General features: G+C 30.0%; 1 protein-coding gene across 6 annotated transcripts in view; it reads left to right on the forward strand.

Moving 5' to 3' along the window:
• LOC143064741 (transmembrane protein 98-like) overlaps positions 1-18,023 on the forward strand; it is a 36,240-nt gene extending 18,217 nt beyond the window's left edge. For 4 of the 6 annotated variants that reach the window (XM_076237808.1, XM_076237809.1, XM_076237810.1 and 1 more), the window contains exons 2-6: positions 1,499-1,697; positions 2,619-2,747; positions 4,010-4,219; positions 5,858-5,978; positions 6,474-18,023. In XM_076237808.1, the coding sequence (XP_076093923.1) occupies positions 1,561-1,697; positions 2,619-2,747; positions 4,010-4,219; positions 5,858-5,978; positions 6,474-6,596 (720 nt within the window). In that variant the 5' untranslated portion in view covers positions 1,499-1,560 and the 3' untranslated portion in view covers positions 6,597-18,023. Of the gene's footprint in view, positions 1-57; positions 80-438; positions 459-1,498; positions 1,698-2,618; positions 2,748-4,009; positions 4,220-5,857; positions 5,979-6,473 lie in introns of those variants that run through there. The other 2 variants (XM_076237812.1, XM_076237813.1) reach the window with 2 other exon arrangements.
• Positions 18,024-20,514: the final 2,491 nt, after the last annotated feature.

Genomic DNA, 20,514 nt, shown 5'->3' on the forward strand with positions numbered 1-20,514 from the left:
ATTGTACACATAAAAGGAGATATGAGGGATATGTGGATGAGACTGCAACAAAACAGAAATAACCAAAAGACATCTAAAGGTTAATAATAGACAGATGTCTTACAATTATACAAGCTTTTAATTATTAGATGAATGTAAAATAGTGGTGCATGAATAAAATAGAAGATATCAAAAATCTGCCATAAGCACCTAATTCTACCATAATGAAATAAGACAACCACTGGCCGTGTTCGTCACTGGGACAGCCACATTAATGTGACAGAGGATTTTTTTTTCTATTTTCTCTCCTATCCCTGGTTTAACGAATAAATAAAATTTGTTGCACATTTTTAACCTGTGTTTATTAGAGCTATTAAAACTAATTGAGATTTTATGTATTGTAATTGATTAAAATTATTGTCAAAATGTTTTGATTACAGATGTTATCTGACATGGCAACATATACATGATATATACATGTATGTACATTTAACATCATCTTGCAATATAAGATATTGCAGTAGATTTTTCAGTTAAGAAAATATTAAGAAACACACTTCATAGCTCATTTAATGCCAAATTACATCAAAGTCTTCAAGTTAATTTTTAAAACAACAATAAATTAATTTGTTGATAAATAACAATTGAAAATAATAGTGGGGAGTTAGGATAACAAGTTCCAAATAAAAAAATGACATTTCTTTCAAACCAAATCAAAACCACTTAAACGTCAAGGGCGTTTTATAAAAACTCTACAATGCATTCATTGTCCTTATTATTAAACTAAATAAATCTCTTTTCAATGTTTCTGTGCATTCAATTGGACATAATGTAATTTCCATCGATTTTTACAAATTACTGAAAAAGATATTATTAGTATGCACCTAAAACACTTAACTACTATAACAAGATATGATTTTATCATGCAAGTTAATGATTTAAATGTCAATTTTACTAATAAATAAATCACTGGTTTGTTTTGTATGGAAGTCATGCATGACAAACGGCAGACATAAAAGTGCAGTTGCTCATATTACAGAGTACACTATATTTAGGTTTAATAGACGTTACAAGCTAGAAGGTCATATTTGATAAAGTTGAAGTTATTTTTTATATCATGATCATCATTATTATTTTAAAAAATCTTCCTACAATTTGGCTTATGATGAGAATTGTGTTTGAGGGATTTGAATACTTTAACAAATTCATCTTCAGGAATGATCAAGTAAAACACGAAAATGATATACATGTACATGTATCATATTAAAAAGTATGGCAAAGTGCAAGACAAGAGCATTAATTATCATTTAAATGGAACATTTAATTCTTTAAAAAAAAAATTAAAATGCAATTTTAAAAATATTTGTTCATACATATTAAAAGGTTCAGTTAATTTCACAATAACATGTCTTGATTTTATGAATAATGTTTTGGAGAATATATCCATGATATGATCATAAGTTTGTGTGAAAGGACTTTTGAAAAAAGAGGATATAAATGAATCTGTCTCTTTTTTCAGTATGAATAGGGCCTTGAAAAGTTTGGTGAAGTTGGATAACTTTTTCTAGTCATTGCCAGACCATGATGGAAACAGTAGTGGCCGTAGCCATTGGTGTATTAGCTACCATATTTATTGCCTCTCTAGTTGGACTGATGTATGTCTGTAAGGTGAAGTGTAAGAAAGTAGATCTCATAACATCACAACTGAAGGATACAAGGTAAGCTTTAAAATCAATGGAAATAGGAGGGATATGGTTACTTCTGCACAAACAATTATTTAGTCACCCTCAATTGTGAGTTAATGGTCTTCAGAACAAGGATTTTTTTATTCATTATCTATATATATGTAACTTGAACATTCTGATTTAATTCTACTAGGATGAAATAAACTTATATCAAACCATATTAAATATGAATATATATATAAAAAAGAAGATGTGGTATGATTGCCAATGAGACAACTCTCCACAAGAGACCAAAATGACACAGAAATTTTAATCTAAGCCCATATGTATGTTTTAGTCGGTTCTTTTAAATATGTTTGCTGAAATATGGAATAGGAGAATATTCTTACTCACTTATGTTTTAGTAACAAGATTTCTTGTCCTAGATTTAAGACATGGATAAATTAAAACAGAATTGATCTGTACTAGATCAGTTTTCTTATTTTCAATATGCATAGCTTATAAAGTTCACAATGACACCAATTTAAAAATAGCTTATTTTAAAAATTTATTATTACAGCATAAGAGCATTAAACATAAATTATCATGAAAACATATCTAGGAGTGAATAAGAGCTACATAATCCACAGTGTATTAAGTACAGAACAATAATTCATAGTTATACTTCAGTGTTAAAATATGGTTTATGATCCCTAAAGTGTTGGGGTTTTTTGAAACTTTTTTTGCTTGTGATGAGATTAGCTACATACACAATTCCCCACATCTCTTTTTCAAATTACAGACATAAATAAATACATTTGCATTGATTTGAATACAGGTAATAACCAGATATATTTTAAACCGCAATTTAAATAATTGATATATAATTGATTTGCTTACAGCCAAATGTACGAAAGATACAAGAAGACACAATCTAGACAAAACTAGATCAGATCTGTTAATTTCTTATTTTAGGCCAGATGTACAGTTGATAGAAGATGACGCGCAGTCTAATCCAGCTGATCTTGAGTTAGATGAAGTTAGGATATCTAACCCCAGACTAGATCAATTATTACAAGATGAACATTGGGTTGATGATGCAACGTTAGTAATCAAATTGATAAAAGCAATCTTACTATTATTATTTATAAGTTCAGACAGTAGTTTTCAATTATGCTATTTACTACCGTACAATTTTTTTGCATCCTTTTTTTCTCGCTGTGTTAAAGGATAAAAGTATATGTTCTCTTTTTTCTCCTTTTTAAGGTGGTACCCAACACTTTCACTAAAATTAATTTGGCTCGTTTCATTTTCATAAAATTTTGACACAGTATTTACTTTGATCCTTTAACAAAAATATAAAAAAATCAAAAAATTTGAACCAACCGTTTAATCAGAAAAATTACACTGGTGATATAGCAGTTTGACAAACACTTATTTTGATCATTGAGATGCTTAATATTCCCTTAACAACACAACGTCATAAAAACGTTCTACTGATTTTACAGAGTTATCTCCCTGTAGTGTTAGGTACCACCTTAAGTCTTATTGAAATTTTTCATGGCAGATTTCTCAGCTACTAAGCATAATACATTGAATTTAGATTTACCATTTGGAGTTGATATATATGAGTTGATCGCTGAAGGGTTTGTTTATGTCACCCACTTTGCCCTTAGAGACAATAACAATCAAAACCAAGGAGTAAACAGACTAAAACAACCAAAGGACATTTACATCAACAGATATAAATAAGAAATAACACGAACTACACTAAAAACCAGGAGTGAAATCAGGTGCTCCAGAAAGTAAGCATTTCCTGCACCGTATATGACACCCGTCGTGTTATTTGTTTGTTCAGTTCGGTAATGATGGAAGGTAATTATGACTGAGGAAGAATTGATAATATATTGATGATCACTGGATTCAAAGGCCGGGGGTTATTAAACTCAATAGTTTTTTCTGATAATTGAAAAAAAAACACTGTTTTAACATTATGAATTTGAAAAGAAGGGAGATAAGATGGTGTATTAATTCCTGACATAACATCCTTACACAAATGTAACAAAACTCAAAACCTAAGGTAGAGTTCTATTGGTGCTATTCTGCATTACAAAGAGACAGTTTTGTATATCATCTTTCTTTTGACAAATTTTAAGAACAAAAAAATAAAAAGAGGAGTCATCATATTTTTTTTTTTAATTATCATGCATACATCTATACTATTCAAGATTTTTCTCATTTGTGAGAGTATCAAAGAAGAGCTTACTAATGATACTTGAAAAAGTAAATTTGAACTAAATTAAGTGCTTATGATCGAAACATTGGCATAATATATTCATAAAAGTTTTTTGCTTGGTGCATTTCAGTGGTTTAGTTCCTCATTGTATCGCCATTTTAAAAACCTGTCATATTTTGACGGAACGACTAGTTGGTATGACAATGGGAAATGCCCAGATGATACGCACCCAAGAATTACTGACAGATATTATTGCTGTGGCTAAAAGGATAAGTCCTAGAGTCGATGAAGTTGTCAATTCCATGTACCCTCCACTCGATCCTAGATTACTAGAAGCCAGGTAAGACAAGTGCTACTGTATGACCCTCATCATCATTAGACATTACACAAATTGCTTCCTAGCAACACTTGTTTTCTAATTAAGCCTTCATAATTTTTGTCTTGCCTTGAAGGAGTCAAAAAGCGAGACCTAGGTAAGCTGTTTCCGGCGTTGGCGGTGACGGCGTCGTCAACAATGTATTAGTTTGTGATTAGGTCTAGTTCATGGTGAACCACTAGTGGTAGGTCAATGATATTTTGTATGCAGTTGTATTACCATTGGCACATGTCATTACCATGGAGATTATTTGAGCCCGCCCCCTCAGTCAAGGTCTATTGAAACTTTTCATAGTTTACATGTATTAGTTTGTGATTAGGTCAGTTAATGGGGAACCACTAGTGGTAGGTCAATGGTATTTGGTATGCAGTTGTAGAAGCATTGGAATATCTCATTTCCATGGAGATTATTTGGCTTCACCCCCTTAGTCATGGTCTATAGACTGAAAATTTTGCTAAGTTAACATGTATTAGTTTGTGCTTATGTCAGTTCAAGGGGAACCATAAGTGGTAGGCCAATGTTTATTGGTGTTCAGTTGTATAAGCATTAGCACATCTCATTTCCATGAAGAATATTTGGCCCCTCTCCCTCAGTCATGTTCTATTGACTTTGAAACTTTTGCTTAGTTTACATGTATTAGTTTGTGATTAGATCAGTTCAAGGGGAACCATTAGTGGTAGGCCAATGTTTATTGGTGTTCAGTTGTATAAGCATTAGCACATCTCATTTCCATGAAGAATATTTGGCCCGCCCCCTCAGTCATGGTTTATTGACTTTGAAACTTTTGCTTAGTTTACATGTATTAGTTTGTGATTAGATCAGTTTAAGATGAACTCCTATTGTTAAGTCAATGATATTTGGTATGCAAATGTATTAGCATGTGAAAGCATCCTTTCCATGGAGATTATATAGTCCCACCCCTGATCATGGTTCATTGACTTTGAAACTTTTACATAGTTTACAAGTTAATGTTTGTGATTAGGTTTGTTTAAAGGGAACGACTTATAATAAGTCAATGGTATTTGGTATGCAGTTGTATTAACATTGGCACATCTCATTCCATGGAGATTGTTTAGCCATGTACCTTCAGACATGGTTCATCGACTTTGAATATTTGCATAACTTACATGTTTAAGTAAATTGGCATTTTAATTTGCATTATCAAAATTACAAAAAGGCGAGCCATATCTCTGTGATAACAGTTTATTACTTATTATGTTGATAAAAGCTTTTCATTTTAAGAATTAAGGCAGGATCCATGCATTTATCATGTTTATTTAGAGAGAATCTGAAGCTCTCTCCCCTGTTACAATTACTAAAAATGTTTGCTTTACTGATTACAATGTAGGTCAATTTATTTAGAAGTACTAACCGGTAGATTTACAACCATTCACTTGTGGTCAAATGTTAAAAAAGACTGCTTAAGGAAAAAGGCAAGAAATTTCAGACAAACAGACAATCATAATGGTTTACCTTTACAAATTGTGACTTGGATGGAGAGTTGTCTCATTGGCACTTATACCACATCTTCTTATGTCTATAATCAGACAATCAGACAATCAATTGATATCAATTTGTGATGTCATTGTTAATATATTTCAGATGTACAGCATTGGTTCTGTCTGTTAGCCATCTTGTTTTAGTCACAAAGCATGCTTGTCAGTTTTCTGGCAGTATGGATTGGATTGACCAATCACTAGCTGATATTGAAGAGCATTTGAGGGTAAGTTTAAACCAGTTTGATGCAGTCTTAAGGTAAAGCACAAGTTTTCAAAAAAAAAATTAAATTTTTATTGTCAGACCACAAATACTTGAAGCCAAGTGAAAGCAACCAACGTTTGTGAGTTTAATGCATAATTTAACTTATTTAACAATTCAAAATAAAATGCATTGATTTGATATTGACAATTTGATAGCATATTCTTAGCTATCCAAGCTAAATGAAAACAACAAGAATTAAGTGCCCCTTAAACTGACTTGACCAGAAATTATGATATTGAAGCCAATCTGATGTGCCAGTATACATTTTAGGATGATGTATTTGTATCAAGGTTAAGAGTAGATGATAATGGGTATCTTAGATGATAGCATTATACTTACTATGGCAAAATGCATTTTTACAGAGATGAATCCTTTTTAGATCAAAGAAGTAGCTTGTTACTTTAGAAAATTAAAATAAAAAATTGAAATGTTTTATGTGTATATTTTATTTTTATAGGTACTCAGAGAGGCAAGTTCAGAAGAAGAATTGACTAGAACTTCCTCCTCATCAGCATCAGACGACAGTACTATTGAAGTTATTGAGCCTAACCAACCACCCAATGAACAATCTAAAGTCTAATCAGTGCTAGAGACTCGAAGAGCCTGTATTCCATACAATAGTCTTTTCCCCAAGCAGTTATTCTATTTTTGTTATGAATATGACCTTATTATCGTATGGATTGAAAATTTGTTAATGATATAGAATAGAAGTTGTTTTATTACAATTTCAGATTTTCTAAAACCAAATTGAGCAAATTTTAATAATGGGTTATAGCTATACAGGTTGTGAAATTAGGGAAGAACATAAATGCAATTGTTTAGAGGTTTTCCACTCATATTTAATATAATTGATATTTTAAAATATGCATGGTTGTTGTGTGACATATTATGCAGGTCATAGAATACCACCAAATACAATATATAAAGAAAGATTTTCAGTTAAGATAGCCAAATATATGTAATTCTGCTGTTATGAACCTAATGTATAAGTCATAGTATTATGCTAACAATCAACAGTAGGAACGATTTTAATTTGTGAGTAGTAGATCACATTAAAAGTTTGTTTGTTATGGCTTTTTGCATAAGGTCAGGCTGTTTAATTGAGATTCTATGTAAATTGACAAGATCTCTGTATGTACATGTATTGTCATAGAATTGAAATTCAAAACAAGAATTGGAGAACAATGTTCATATTTGTGTACAACACTTCTAATTATTTCTTATACAACTGTTATTTTGCTATTATATAAATTGGTAAAATAGGTTGCTTATAAATATGCTTTTGATGTAGAGAGTTTAAATTTCATTTATCATGTTTTTTATGACAGTTCTGTAATGTTTTAGACTATACAGAATTTGTCATTAACTGATATAAGTTTTTGTATATGGTGCTTTTTATAGTGTTGTTACATATTTTAATGAGAATTCAACAAAACCATTGCATTAGAGTTAACCAGAATTTTTCAGATGTAATGGCAGCATTTTATTTGATAAGCAATAACATCAGAATGATAAGTTGTTGCTTCATTGTTTGTCTGTTGTTGGAACTTTTTAAAAATGATTTTTCAATTTTTTGAAATAAATTAAATCTATTATAAGACAGAGAAATTAGGATTACAAGAGTCATGTTTCTTTTATAAAGTAGGTCAGTTTTGAAAGATCATATTTTTATGCCCCATTTATGGGCATTATGTTTTCTGGTCTGTGCGTCCGTTCGTCCGTTCGTTCGTCCGTTCGTCCGTTCGTCCGTCTGTCCCGCTTCAGGTTAAAGTTTTTGGTCGAGGTAGTTTTTGATGAAGTTGAAGTCCAATCAACTTGAAACTTAGTATACATGTGCCCTATGATATGATCTTTCTAATTTAAATGCCAAATTAGAGTTTTGACCCCAATTTTACGGTTCACTGAACATAGAAAATGATAGTGCAAATTTCAGGTTAAAGTTTTTGGCTTCAGGTTAAAGTTTTTGGTCAAGGTAGTTTTTGATGAAGTTGAAGTCCAATCAACTTGAAACTTAGTATACATGTGCCCTATGATATGATCTTTCTAATTTAAATGCCAAATTAGAGTTTTGACCCCAATTTTACGGTTCACTGAACATAGAAAATGATAGTGCAAATTTCAGGTTAAAGTTTTTGGTCAAGGTAGTTTTTGATAAAGTAGAAGTCCAATCAACTTGAAACTTAGTATACATGTTCCCTTTGATAAGATCATTCTAATTTTAATGCCAAATTAGAGAATTTATTCCAATTTCACAGTCCTTTAAACATAGAAAATGATAGTGCGAGTGGGGCATCCGTGTACTGTGGACACATTCTTGTTACAATATAGTAGATAGAAGATAAAGAGGGAGCAAATAAATAACATTAAATCAATGAAAAGTAGGTCAGCAACATGGGATAAGGACAAATTATAATAACATTCAACAAAACAATAGACTGAAAAGTAGAGATTGGAAACGTTAAATAAATTGTTATTACACTTATGTTTTTGTAATGAAATTGTTCAAAACAAAATCATTGGAAGATTTGTTAATGTACAGATAGAAAAATACTCAAAGGTCATTTCAAGCTACAAAATCACCAAAAATTTAAACAAAATTGTAAAACAAAGTTAATTCACAATGAATTAATGGTGGTATTTTACCTATTAATTGGTCCAGGTAAAATGAATTGAAAAGTTTCACGAAAATCATACATCAGTTGTTAAGTTAAATTGTAATAATCTAACATCAATATATAACTTTCAAGTTCTAAAACTGAAAATTATTTAGACAATAAGTGGTTTCAAAAAGTGTCAAGTAACATATATATCTGTTTGACTTTATAAAGTGATTTTATATAATCTTTCCTGTTTTTTATAACACATACATGAAATTTTAAAAGACATAACGGATAAAAGTATTTCTTTTTTTAAATTTACAAACATTCCTGCATACAATACCAACATATTTAAAAAGAAAAAAAAAGAACAATGTTAAGCTGTCTCGTAGATGAAGTGTGTTATTTATTATGTTTAAATATAATATGTTTGATTTTTGTGAATAATTCAATTTTCCTAAGATGTCAAATACAATTTGGAACTCCTTGTCTGTCTTCTTGGATTTGCCTTGGGTTGATGTGTTTAGTTGAAATTACAACCATGATACTGAAGTTATGAAGGTAACCCATTATTGTTGAGTTTATAAACCAATCAAAATGACGAAGAAAAGGAAGTATTTCATTCCTATTGAATTATATTTGATATTATAGAATTTAAGGACTTTATTTATATGCATTTACTCAGAAGAAAATTCATTGTTCTTATGATTCTTATTATTTATTTACCATATAAATCAAATTGTTTCTGTAAAATAATCAAATTAAATAATAAATCAAAATATATGTAGAACAAATACCATACAGAAATAGTAAATGAACTGGAGATACCAATCTTTTAAAAAGTATATCTCAAAGTAGACATTTTCTTTTACTATCAGTTATATATTTCAAAACACAACCTTTTTAATAAATGATTATAAGTCAAAAGAGTACATATGTTGAAATGTTTGGTTTTTTTTTAGCTCACCTGGCCCAAAAGGCCAAGTTCGCTTTTCTCATTACTTGGCGTCCTGCGTCGTCTCCGTCGTTGTTAACTTTTACAAAAATCATCTCCTCTGAAACTACTTGGTCAAATTAAACCAAACTTGACCACAATCATCATTGGGGTATCTGGTTAAAAAAATGTGTCCGGTGACCCGGCTTACCAACCAAGATGGCTGCCATGGCTAAAAATAGAACATATGGGTAAAATGTAGATTTTGGCTTATATCTTTGAAACAAAAGTATTTAGAGCAAATCTGACAAGAAGTAAAATTGTTAATCAGGTCAATATCTATTTGCCCTAAAATTTTCAGATGAATTGGAGAACCCGTTCTTGGGTTGCTGCCCCTAAATTGGTAATTTTAAGGAAATTTTGCCGTTTTTGTTATTATCTTGAATAATAGTATAGATAGAGATAAACAGTAAACAGCAATAATGTTCAGCAAAGTAAGATTTACAATAAGTCAATGTGACAAAAATGGTCAGTTGACCCCTTAAGCAGTTATTGCCCTTTATAGTCAATTTTTAACAATTTTTTGTAACTTTTTGTAATCTTTTACAAAAATCTTCTCCTCTGAAACTGCCAGGACAAATTTTACCAAACTTATCCACAATCATCATTAGGGTATCTAGTTTAAAAAATGTGTCCGATGACCCAGCCTGCGAACCAAGATAGCAGACAAGATCTATTTGCCCTGAAATTTTCAGACCAATCGGGCAACTTGTTGTTGGGTAGCTGCCCCTGAATTGGTAATTTTACGAACATTTTGCAGCTTTTGGTTATTATCTTGGATATCATTATTATAGATAGAGATAAACTGTAAACAGCAATAATGTACAGCAAAGTAAGAGCTACAAATAAGTCAACATGACCAAAGTGGTCAATTGACCCCTTAAGGAGTTATTGCCCTTTATAGTCAATTTTTAACAATTTTGTAAATTTTTGTAAATTTTTGCAAAATATTATCACTGTAACTACTGGGTCAAGTTTATTATAGATAGAGATAATTGTAAGCAGCAATAATGTTTAGTAAAGTAAGATCTACAAACACATCACCAACACCAAAACACAATTTTGTCATGAATCCTTCTGTGTCCTTTGTCTAATATGCTCATAGACCAAGGTGAGCGACACTGGCTCTTTAGAGCCTCTAGTTTTCAAGGTCATACTATTTACATCATATGCTCCAATAATATTTTGATAGATATGTATATTATCATAAGATACAGAATAGAAAATCATACATATAGGAATATTATAAGGTCTTAATCTAATCTACTCTTCTATATGCATATGCATCAAGATTCCTTAACAATAAAAAACATAACTGTGCATTAAGGATTGTTTGTATTGCTGTATATTTATAATGAGTAACTGATAGTTTGTTTTCATACACATTTGGATTTTGTTTTAGAACCTGCTTATGTAGTTGGACTGGTCCCAGATTGACAAAAGATCCCTATTTTTGCAAAGAAAGATCAAAATTAGAATGCAACCTGAAAGTATAAAGTTAAAAAGTTTGATGATATAATATTTACAATAGATACGCATTACAAACCAGAGATTATAGCTTCAAGCATACCATATAAAAATGCATAACTATTTATGGCCTTTGTTCAAGTCCTGGAAAGGAACTTTTGCCATTTTGTCTCAGTCTGAAGACAAAACTTGACTACATTTAATTCATGTTCAGATAAATTTGTATATATTGTTAATGATCGATCATCCTAACATTTATGTTTTGTTTGTTATATTTTTAATCACTGTTATTTTATATATCATTTTATATTTGTTTTTATTTCATTGTATGATACACATATTAAAATCCCCACAAACAAAGTTTTTGGTCGGGTTTAAAGGAATCACTCTGTCTGTAAGTCTGTCTATCAGTTTATCCATGTAACTTGTAAGGGCAACTACTCCTTTAAATGGATTGGCATATATTGACAAGCTTTACACAGTTGTATAACACTTCCTGATGATGTGCACAAAGAAGCATAACCCTAGTTCAATATGTTAAAGGGGAGATAATTAACTTCAATATAATCTAAATGTTGCAGGGGTATCCTTAAATTTGTTCCCTTAAATTTCATGTTTATAATTTGTAAACCATTTATAATATGTAAGTGCTAAATTATTGAAACCAGTTTCAAAACATCGGTAGTGATTATTTGATGATGTCAAATAATATTAAAAAAATTCTGTAAGAACTCAGCACTTAAATGAAAGACAGTACCAGACACATGAGAAGCTGCATCATTCTGTAAAAGTCAACTCTTGTGCCATACATTGTTCTCTTTGTAATAACCTTGGAGGTAAGAATAAGGGTTTTCTCTTCAGCATTGTCAATCAAAATGTTTAAACAACTGATATTTAATGTTTGCCATTAATATTTGTTGTACATTGCCTTACCAGCAATGCATGTCAGTTGGACATAGTGTATGAGGAAAAATCTCCTCAGTAATGATACAGTTTTGATTTTTTCATTGCTAAGTTTTCATAAGGTATGTGTATAAAGGAAAAATAAATGTCAATAAACATTTGATATATAGAATGCTGGTGTATAAAAAGATTTTTAGATTGATGATTTCAGTCATGAACATCATGCTTAGCTACATTACATTTGCAACCATTAAAGATTAAACATTTTAAAGATTGAAGACAAATTTTTATTCATTTGCACGACTTCATTTACAGGTAGCCTTTAGTCATTACACCCATGCGTTTTCTGTTTCTAGACACTATATTTAAAATTCAAACTATGGCTTGAAACTAACTTACCGTACTTCACGCACAGGCAGCTATAATCAGAAGTTAGAAAGGGGAAACTAGAACATAAGGATGGGGATTTTCTGAAAGTTGTAAGCTTCAAATATTCTTTATTATTCATATCTAAAGTTTTCAAATATATGTCGATATATATATAAACCATTTTTCCTTAGTTTTTCCTGTGAATGATATGTAATGCTACTGTATAGAAACTATTATGATGTTTTTTTATGATGTTTTTTTTTTTATTTGTGAAAAATGTGCAATAACAAAATGTTGCATCAATAAGATTTTATAATTTTGCCAGTGGTCAAGTATTTGCAATGTGCACATTAACATATTAAAATTTGTAGTTATTGAAATGCAGTAAAGAGGTAAACTCAAATTTTGAGATTTTCATGTTCAAATGCAATGCTAAAATAGTTATTTTACACATGCTTCAACATCAAATATTCTGCTTTAGCGTATTAATAATAAGTAAGTTAGAATAGTCAGTTGTTATAAGAATATTTTTATAACATTCATGAACCCCAGTAATATGCAAACCATACCTTCATTCATGGTTCAGTGACCTTAGAAATTCTACATTGATTGTATAAAAACAAATCTTGTGTTTATTAAAAATAATGAATTATTAACCAATTGACATAACACTACCTTCGAACTAGCATTTTCAAGAAGATTGGACCCCACCCTAATTAACAGACAACACTATAACAAATCATTGACAAATTCTTTTTTTCCTGCTGTAATACAAACAAAGCATTTCTTTATGATACCAGATTTATTTTGAAATTTGTAACTAATACACTCATATCTCTTTTATAGAAGAATAAATGCGTAGATGGTTTGGTGTTTGAACTTTTTTCAAGTTAAATATGTATGGTTATGTCAGGACACTACAAAATATTATCTAACTCACCTGATGACATTTTAAATCAGATTGCCAACCTAATTAAAGGGAAGTAAGCTGAGACTATTTAAATCAGTCAGGAATCGAACTTGACACTAACAGAGTTAGACTCTCTAGTTCTATCAAGCTTAAAGTTTGAATATAGAACTGAACCTTTTATGTTTTCTTTTGACTTAAATGGACCTTCATCTGAATTGCTTGAAATACAACTACTGAAAATTTATAAATAATTAAATATAATATGTTTTGAAGTTTTTGATTAAATGAAGACAAACTAGAAAAAGAAAGGATATGGTATACCTGATAGGTCTAGATTATGTATGTTGTTTTGTTTAAATTCAATACATTTTCCCATTCTTCCTCTCATTAAAGGCATCATCTCTATAAATGTGATGAGGATATGTAAATTGTATTGAGTTTCAAAAATCAATAATGATCTGTTTATTATAGAACTAATTTCCTAGGCATAACCAAAGACATATGATTGATGTCTCTGCTTTCTATTTCTACACTAAGAAAAAATCATCTCACTTGATTTGAGTGAATGGAAACATTTTAGAAAATAGAAATAGAAATATCTAAAGGGTGTAATGTATTCATTTTAGCTCACCTGGCCCGAAGGGCCAAGTGAGCTTTTCTCATCACTTTGCATCCGTCGCCCGTCGTCGTCCTTTACTTTTACAAAAATCTTCTCCTCTGAAACTACTGGGCCAAATTATACCAAACTAGGCCACAATCATCATTGGGGTATCTAGTTTAAGAAATGTGTCTGGTGACCTGGCCAACCAACCAAAATGGCCGCCATGGCTAAAAATAGAAGATAGGGGTAAAATATAGATTTTGGCATATATCTCTGAAACCAAAGCATTTAGAGCAAATCTGACAGGAGTGAAATTGTTTGTCAGGTCAAGATCTATTTGCTCTGAAATTTTCAGACAAATCAGAGAACCTGTTGTTGGGTTGCTGTCCCTAAATTGGTAATTTTAAGGAAATTTCTCCGTTTTTTGTTATGATCTTGAATATTATTATAGATAGAGGTAAACTATAAACCGGCATAATGTTCAGCAAAGTAAGATCTACAAATACGGCAACATGATCAAAATGGTCAATTGACCGCTTAATGAGTTATTGCCCTTTATAGTAAATTTTTGACAATTTTTTTTAGAAATAATTTCTCCTCTGAAACTACTAAGACAAATTTAACCAAACTTGTCCACAATCATCATTGGGGGATCTGGTTTAAAACATGTGTCTATTGACCCAGCTAGCAAACCAAGATAGCCACCATGGCTAAAAATAGAACATAGGGGTAAAATATAGATTTTGGCTTATAACTCTGAAACCAAAGCATTTAGAGCAATCTGACATGTGTTGTAAATTGTTTTTCAATTCAAAATCTATCTGCCCTGAAATTTTCAGATGAATCAGACAACTGGTTGTTGGGTGGCTACCCCTTACTGGTAATTTTAAGGAATTTTTGCCGTTTTTGGTTATCTTGAATATTATTGTAGATAGAGATAAACTGTAAACAGCAATAATGTTCAGCAAAGTAAGATCTACAAATAAGTGAAATGACCAAAATGGTCAGTTGACCCCTTCAGGAGTTATTGCCCTTTATAGTCAATTTTACCAATTTTTCTTAAATTTTTGCAATCTTTTACAAAAATCTTCTCCTCTGAAACTGCTAAGACAAAATGTAACCAAACTTGTCCACAATCACCATAAGATAATTTAGTTTTAAAAATGTGTCCAATGACCCTGCCTCGTGAACCAAGATGGCAGACATGGCTTAAAATAGAGCATAGGGTAAAATGCAGTTTGTGGTTTATATCTCTGAAACTGAAGCATTTAGAGCATTGTGACTTGTGGCAAATATATTCATCACAATTGTATATATCTGCCCTGAAATTTTCAGAAAAATCCAACAACAAGTTGTTGGGTTGCTGCCCGTGAGTTAGTAATTTTATGGAAATTTTGCAGTTTTTTGCTATTTTCTTAGATATTATTATAGTATCTAATGATATCTTATACTATAAATTATGATTTTAACCTTATTTTACATGATTTCCAAAGCATCAGCTAATAAAGGTGAGCGACACAGGCTCTTTAGAGCCTCTAGTTCATCTAGCTGTACAATAATTCAAATATAGATTGTTTGGTTTGGTCCTGAAGAGGACAAAGTATTGTTTTTATTTTTTTCCTAGTATAAAATCTGATCATGTAAAAGAAATGAAAAATTATTGGTTATTTTATAGATTGGGTTATTTAATGCTGAGTTTTTGTTAACAACAAAGATATATGTTTTTTTTTTAGCATAATGTTTGGAGAGAACAACATTAATATACCGTAACTGTGATCAAATCAGATAGTTCTATGTATAGATTAAGTATTTATTAAGTTTTATAAAAAGTATGAAATTATTTTATAAATGTTCATTATGAAAATGATTAAACTTTAGAAATTGTGATGCATTTGATGATTAGTAAAGATAATGTAGATGATTAATACAATATAATTTAATTTTAGATGTAACAGGTCTTTTGATTGGCCTACATTGTTTTGTTTATCAGCTCATAGACATAATTTTGTCATGTGATCGTGACGTCATCAATGTTTTTTCATGATTTACTCCGGTTTAAAATGGAATTAAGAATTAAAGTATAAGAAATGACTTTAATATTTTTTCTGTTTATTTGAAATAACATAAAAAATGTGGTGCACACTTTAAATAACCCGCTACACGCGTTATTCAGTGTGTACCGCATTTTTTATGTTATTTCTTCATAGACAGAAAAAATATTACAGTCATTCCTAAAATGAACTTGTAAATCATTTTTTAAATATAGTTTTATTTACATGTTTTTGAGGAAATGTTTTTATAACATTAACAAAAATATCTATTTATCATGTGAAAGAACTTTGATAATGTAAAAAGTTTAAAGTTTTATGAAAAAAATCTAGAGAATTTAAGATTTAGACTAATGGAAGAAAACAATAGTGACATTTTTAGACTAAAAAGGATACAGGAATGTATGTTGATGTTTAAAAGCAGAGCTTATCAAATTATAAAACGATTTTTGTGATGAGATTTTTATGCAATAGTAAGTCATAGTCAAACAGGCTTTTGTATATCTAAGTTTTAATCCTTAGATAATATTTCACAAAATAAAATTTCAGAAAAGTTCAATATATATTTGTTTTGTTTTGTTATTATGTACAAAATATGTATACATGTACTACGCAAATGTCAGTTGCAAAAATTATATTGTGCATTAAAATAGAATAATTATTACTACTGCAACAGGTAGTTAACAAAGTGAACTATCATACTTAAATTTGTGTCATTTGAATTCTATTAAATAGATGTCTCATTGGCAATCATACCACATCTCTTTCCTTTTAAAGGTAATATAGATTTTCTTTACTTTTTTCTATGAAGCATTAAAAGATTAAAGACTGTTGATAATCATATCATGACTTATTGACAGGTAGAATGCGATATTTCTCAATATGATAAGGAAGGTATTAGAGTTGGTCAATTACAAACAAAAAAATCTAATTTTAAAATTTTATATGTATATATTGATGCTGAAAAGTTTATGTAAAGTCTTTCTTAAATTTTACATTCCATAACTACTGTTCACATTGCCATTGTCTATATCAATATGAATGTTTTTTTATGCCTTGTTTTTACTTAAGGGAAGATATTGATGGTATTTCTGTAAAACATTATCAATTGGAATATGATATTTCAATATGGCAAAGCTACATGGGAACTGACCATTTAAATGTGTACCAAAGTTAAAACCTTGAAATTTGCATTGACATGCATTACATCAATTTGTCTTTTTGAGCAATTGAAATTAGAAAAAAAAGCTTCAACTTTTAATTTTGTAAATGCAGAAATAGCAGTAAGGACGCAGTTACACTTGAGAAATGCCAAAGTTTAGCTTACAAACAAAAAAGGATAGCTTTGAGCACATTGAAAGGTGTTTATATTATGTTTTTTATTATTGTGTTGTTTTGAATGAGATTGTTTATCTTCAAGTGAAAATATTTGTTGGAATTTTTTTATAATACTTTTTAATCATAACATTCCATAAGTCATCAAAGTGCCTATACCGTTTTATGTATTATACACAACTATATTTTTAACAATAAGAAAACACTTAAGGGGAAACAAAGAGCAGACAACATCATGGGAATAGGAATTAATTATAATGAGAAGACAGTACACAGAAAATTCAAGATTCAGTAAAATGACGTCACCTTAAACTGGACATTTAAATTATTAATTATTTAAATGTCAAACCATGGAGTGTTCTCTCTTTCAAAATTTATTTAAAAAAAAGAATGCTTCCTTTTATAATTGAGATCACATTATTCTTCTATACATATAAGTTTGAACAGATTAAAATAAAAGTGATTGATTTATAGTAGTTTACACATTACTTCCATCATGCTTGATATATGTGTCGCTCACTATATGTCAATTACTATCCCACCTACAATCTACTAATACTATATAAATGGCATTCTCATCAAATGAAATTAGAATTAATGGACTTAATAATTTTCAATTTTACTAATTACTATGTATGTAATTGGCTAAAAAGATACTAATATTGTCTGAATTGCTGATAAATGTAAGTTGTATTACTTGAGTCATTTTATTATATTTTCCATGATACTCAATATAAGCATTGGTTATGCTTCAAATCTGTTAATAAAACATGCATTGTCTTATTTGTGTAATGTTTTGTATAGCCTAGCAACAAAATACGAAAATAGTCTCAATGTTGTAATGTTCACCTATTTTGAACGTTTCCAATGAGTTTTCGTTTGAGATAAATTTCTCCTGGTTTTATTTTTCATTTTGATTGACAGGGAGTGGCTCATAATGCATATTAGCCATTAAATTTTGTCATGCAGATTTAATGAAATTATTTTATTTTTACCCCTTATAGCATTGCGTCATACTATGTACTTGGCAGATAGCATAGCCTAATGTAAGCACTGCAGAAACTCACAAAAGCACCATTTATTATTCCAAATGAAATTTTTATATCTGAAATTTTATTAAATGATGTGAATAAACACAGTTAAATGACCATGACTGCACTTTTGATCAATTTGTAGTACTTTACTGACACCAGATGAAAAAAAGGGGGGGTCAATATTCCTTGACACTTCAATACCTTGGATTTTTTACTAAATTCATTGCAAAAATTGTTGGAAGTCTTTAAAGAAGTAGAACAAACAAGAAAAAATCAGCAAACAATGATCTTGATATTGAAAGTTTATGTTCCTGTAGCCCAAAATGAAATTTTCAAGTATTTTCTATCAAAGTCATACATTACAGTCAGTTTAAATTGAGCTGTGAAATTTTTATTATAAGTCGCATAATGCTCAGATAGGCTGTTTTTAACTACAAATTGACTAAGGATTAAGAATAAAGCAAAATAAAAGATTTCTAATCAACTTTTTTGTCTCTTTAAGCAAAATGCAGTGAAACATCAAAATCAGAAAACAATAGTTTTTTTTTTGTCTTAACTGATCATTTGAGATAATAGTAGCCACATTTCAATCTTTTTGGGGGCAAAATGTCACATATTGCAAATTTAGAGCCAAAAAATTGAGTTTGTCCTATTTTTAGCTTTTCCCATCCTGACAATATGCTTTTATATAAAAAAATGTCCTAAATAATGTTATAAATGCACAGAAAGTTATTCTGTGGTGTTAAACATTGAAACATAAGTTGTTTACTACCCCCAAAAAAATTTTGTCATGCAGATTTAATGAAATTATTTTATTTTTACCCCTTATAGCATTGCGTCATACTATGTACTTGGCAGATAGCATAGCCTAATGTAAGCACTGCAGAAACTCACAAAAGCACCATTTATTATTCCAAATGAAATTTTTATATCTGAAATTTTATTAAATGATGTAAATAAACACAGTTAAATGACCATGACTGCACTTTTGATCAATTTGTAGTACTTTACTGACACCAGATGAAAAAAAGGGGGGGTCAATATTCCTTGACACTTCAATACCTTGGATTTTTTAGTAAATTCATTGCAAAAATTGTTGGAAGTCTTTAAAGAAGTAGAACAAACAAGAAAAAATCAGCAAACAATGATCTTGATATTGAAAGTTTATGTTCCTGTAGCCCAAAATGAAATTTTCAAGTATTTTCTATCAAAGTCATACATTACAGTCAGTTTAAATTGAGCTGTGAAATTTTTATTATAAGTCGCATAATGCTCAGATAGGCTGTTTTTAACTACAAATTGACTAAGGATTAAGAATAAAGCAAAATAAAAGATTTCTAATCAACTTTTTTGTCTCTTTAGGTGTCATACCACCAATTACTCCCTCAAATTTAGAACGTATGTGAAAGTAGGCCTACTCGGACAAAAAAAAGTGCATTTGATGTCATTGTTCACCTAAACTAACTAACAAATTTGCAGAAATGAAAGTTTTGTTTAAAGAGAAATATATTAAGACCATTTTGAGCCAAAATTTACCTGTCTATGAGTTTGCATTAAAAATTGAGGATTAATGCGCTCCATAGTATACTAATTTAAGATTTCCAGAAAACCAGGGGTTATTTTTAGTGGTACCTCCTTTCGGAAGCTCTCTGCTTTCTTATATGATTTTGAATGTATGTTGAAAATTGGCATGCAGAAAGGTGACACCTGTACAATTCAGGATATAACTAGTTTCTATGAAGTTAAACTTAAGGTAAAATATTTAGAAAGCTGTGAAAATTGCAAAATTTGGTTGAACAGATAGGGACTTTTAATTGGTGGTATGACACCTTTAAGCAAAATGCGGTGAAACATCAAATCAGAAAACAATTGTTTTTTTTTTTGTCTTAACTGATCATTTGAGATAATAGTAGCCACATTTCAATCTTTTTGGGGGCAAAATGTCACATATTGCAAATTTAGAGCCTAAAACTTGAGTTTGTCCTATTTTTAGCTTTTCCCATCCTGACAATATGCTTTTATATAAAAAAATGTCCTAAATAATGTTATAAATGCACAGAAAGTTATTCTGTGGTGTTAAACATTGAAACATAAGTTGTTTACTACCCCCAAAAAAATTTTGTCATGCAGATTTAATGAAATTATTTTATTTTTACCCCTTATAGCATTGCGTCATACTATGTACTTGGCAGATAGCATAGCCTAATGTAAGCACTGCAGAAACTCACAAAAGCACCATT

Source organism: Mytilus galloprovincialis, chromosome 2 (genome assembly GCF_965363235.1).
Source record: "Mytilus galloprovincialis chromosome 2, xbMytGall1.hap1.1, whole genome shotgun sequence".
Classification (NCBI taxonomy): domain Eukaryota; kingdom Metazoa; phylum Mollusca; class Bivalvia; order Mytilida; family Mytilidae; genus Mytilus; species Mytilus galloprovincialis.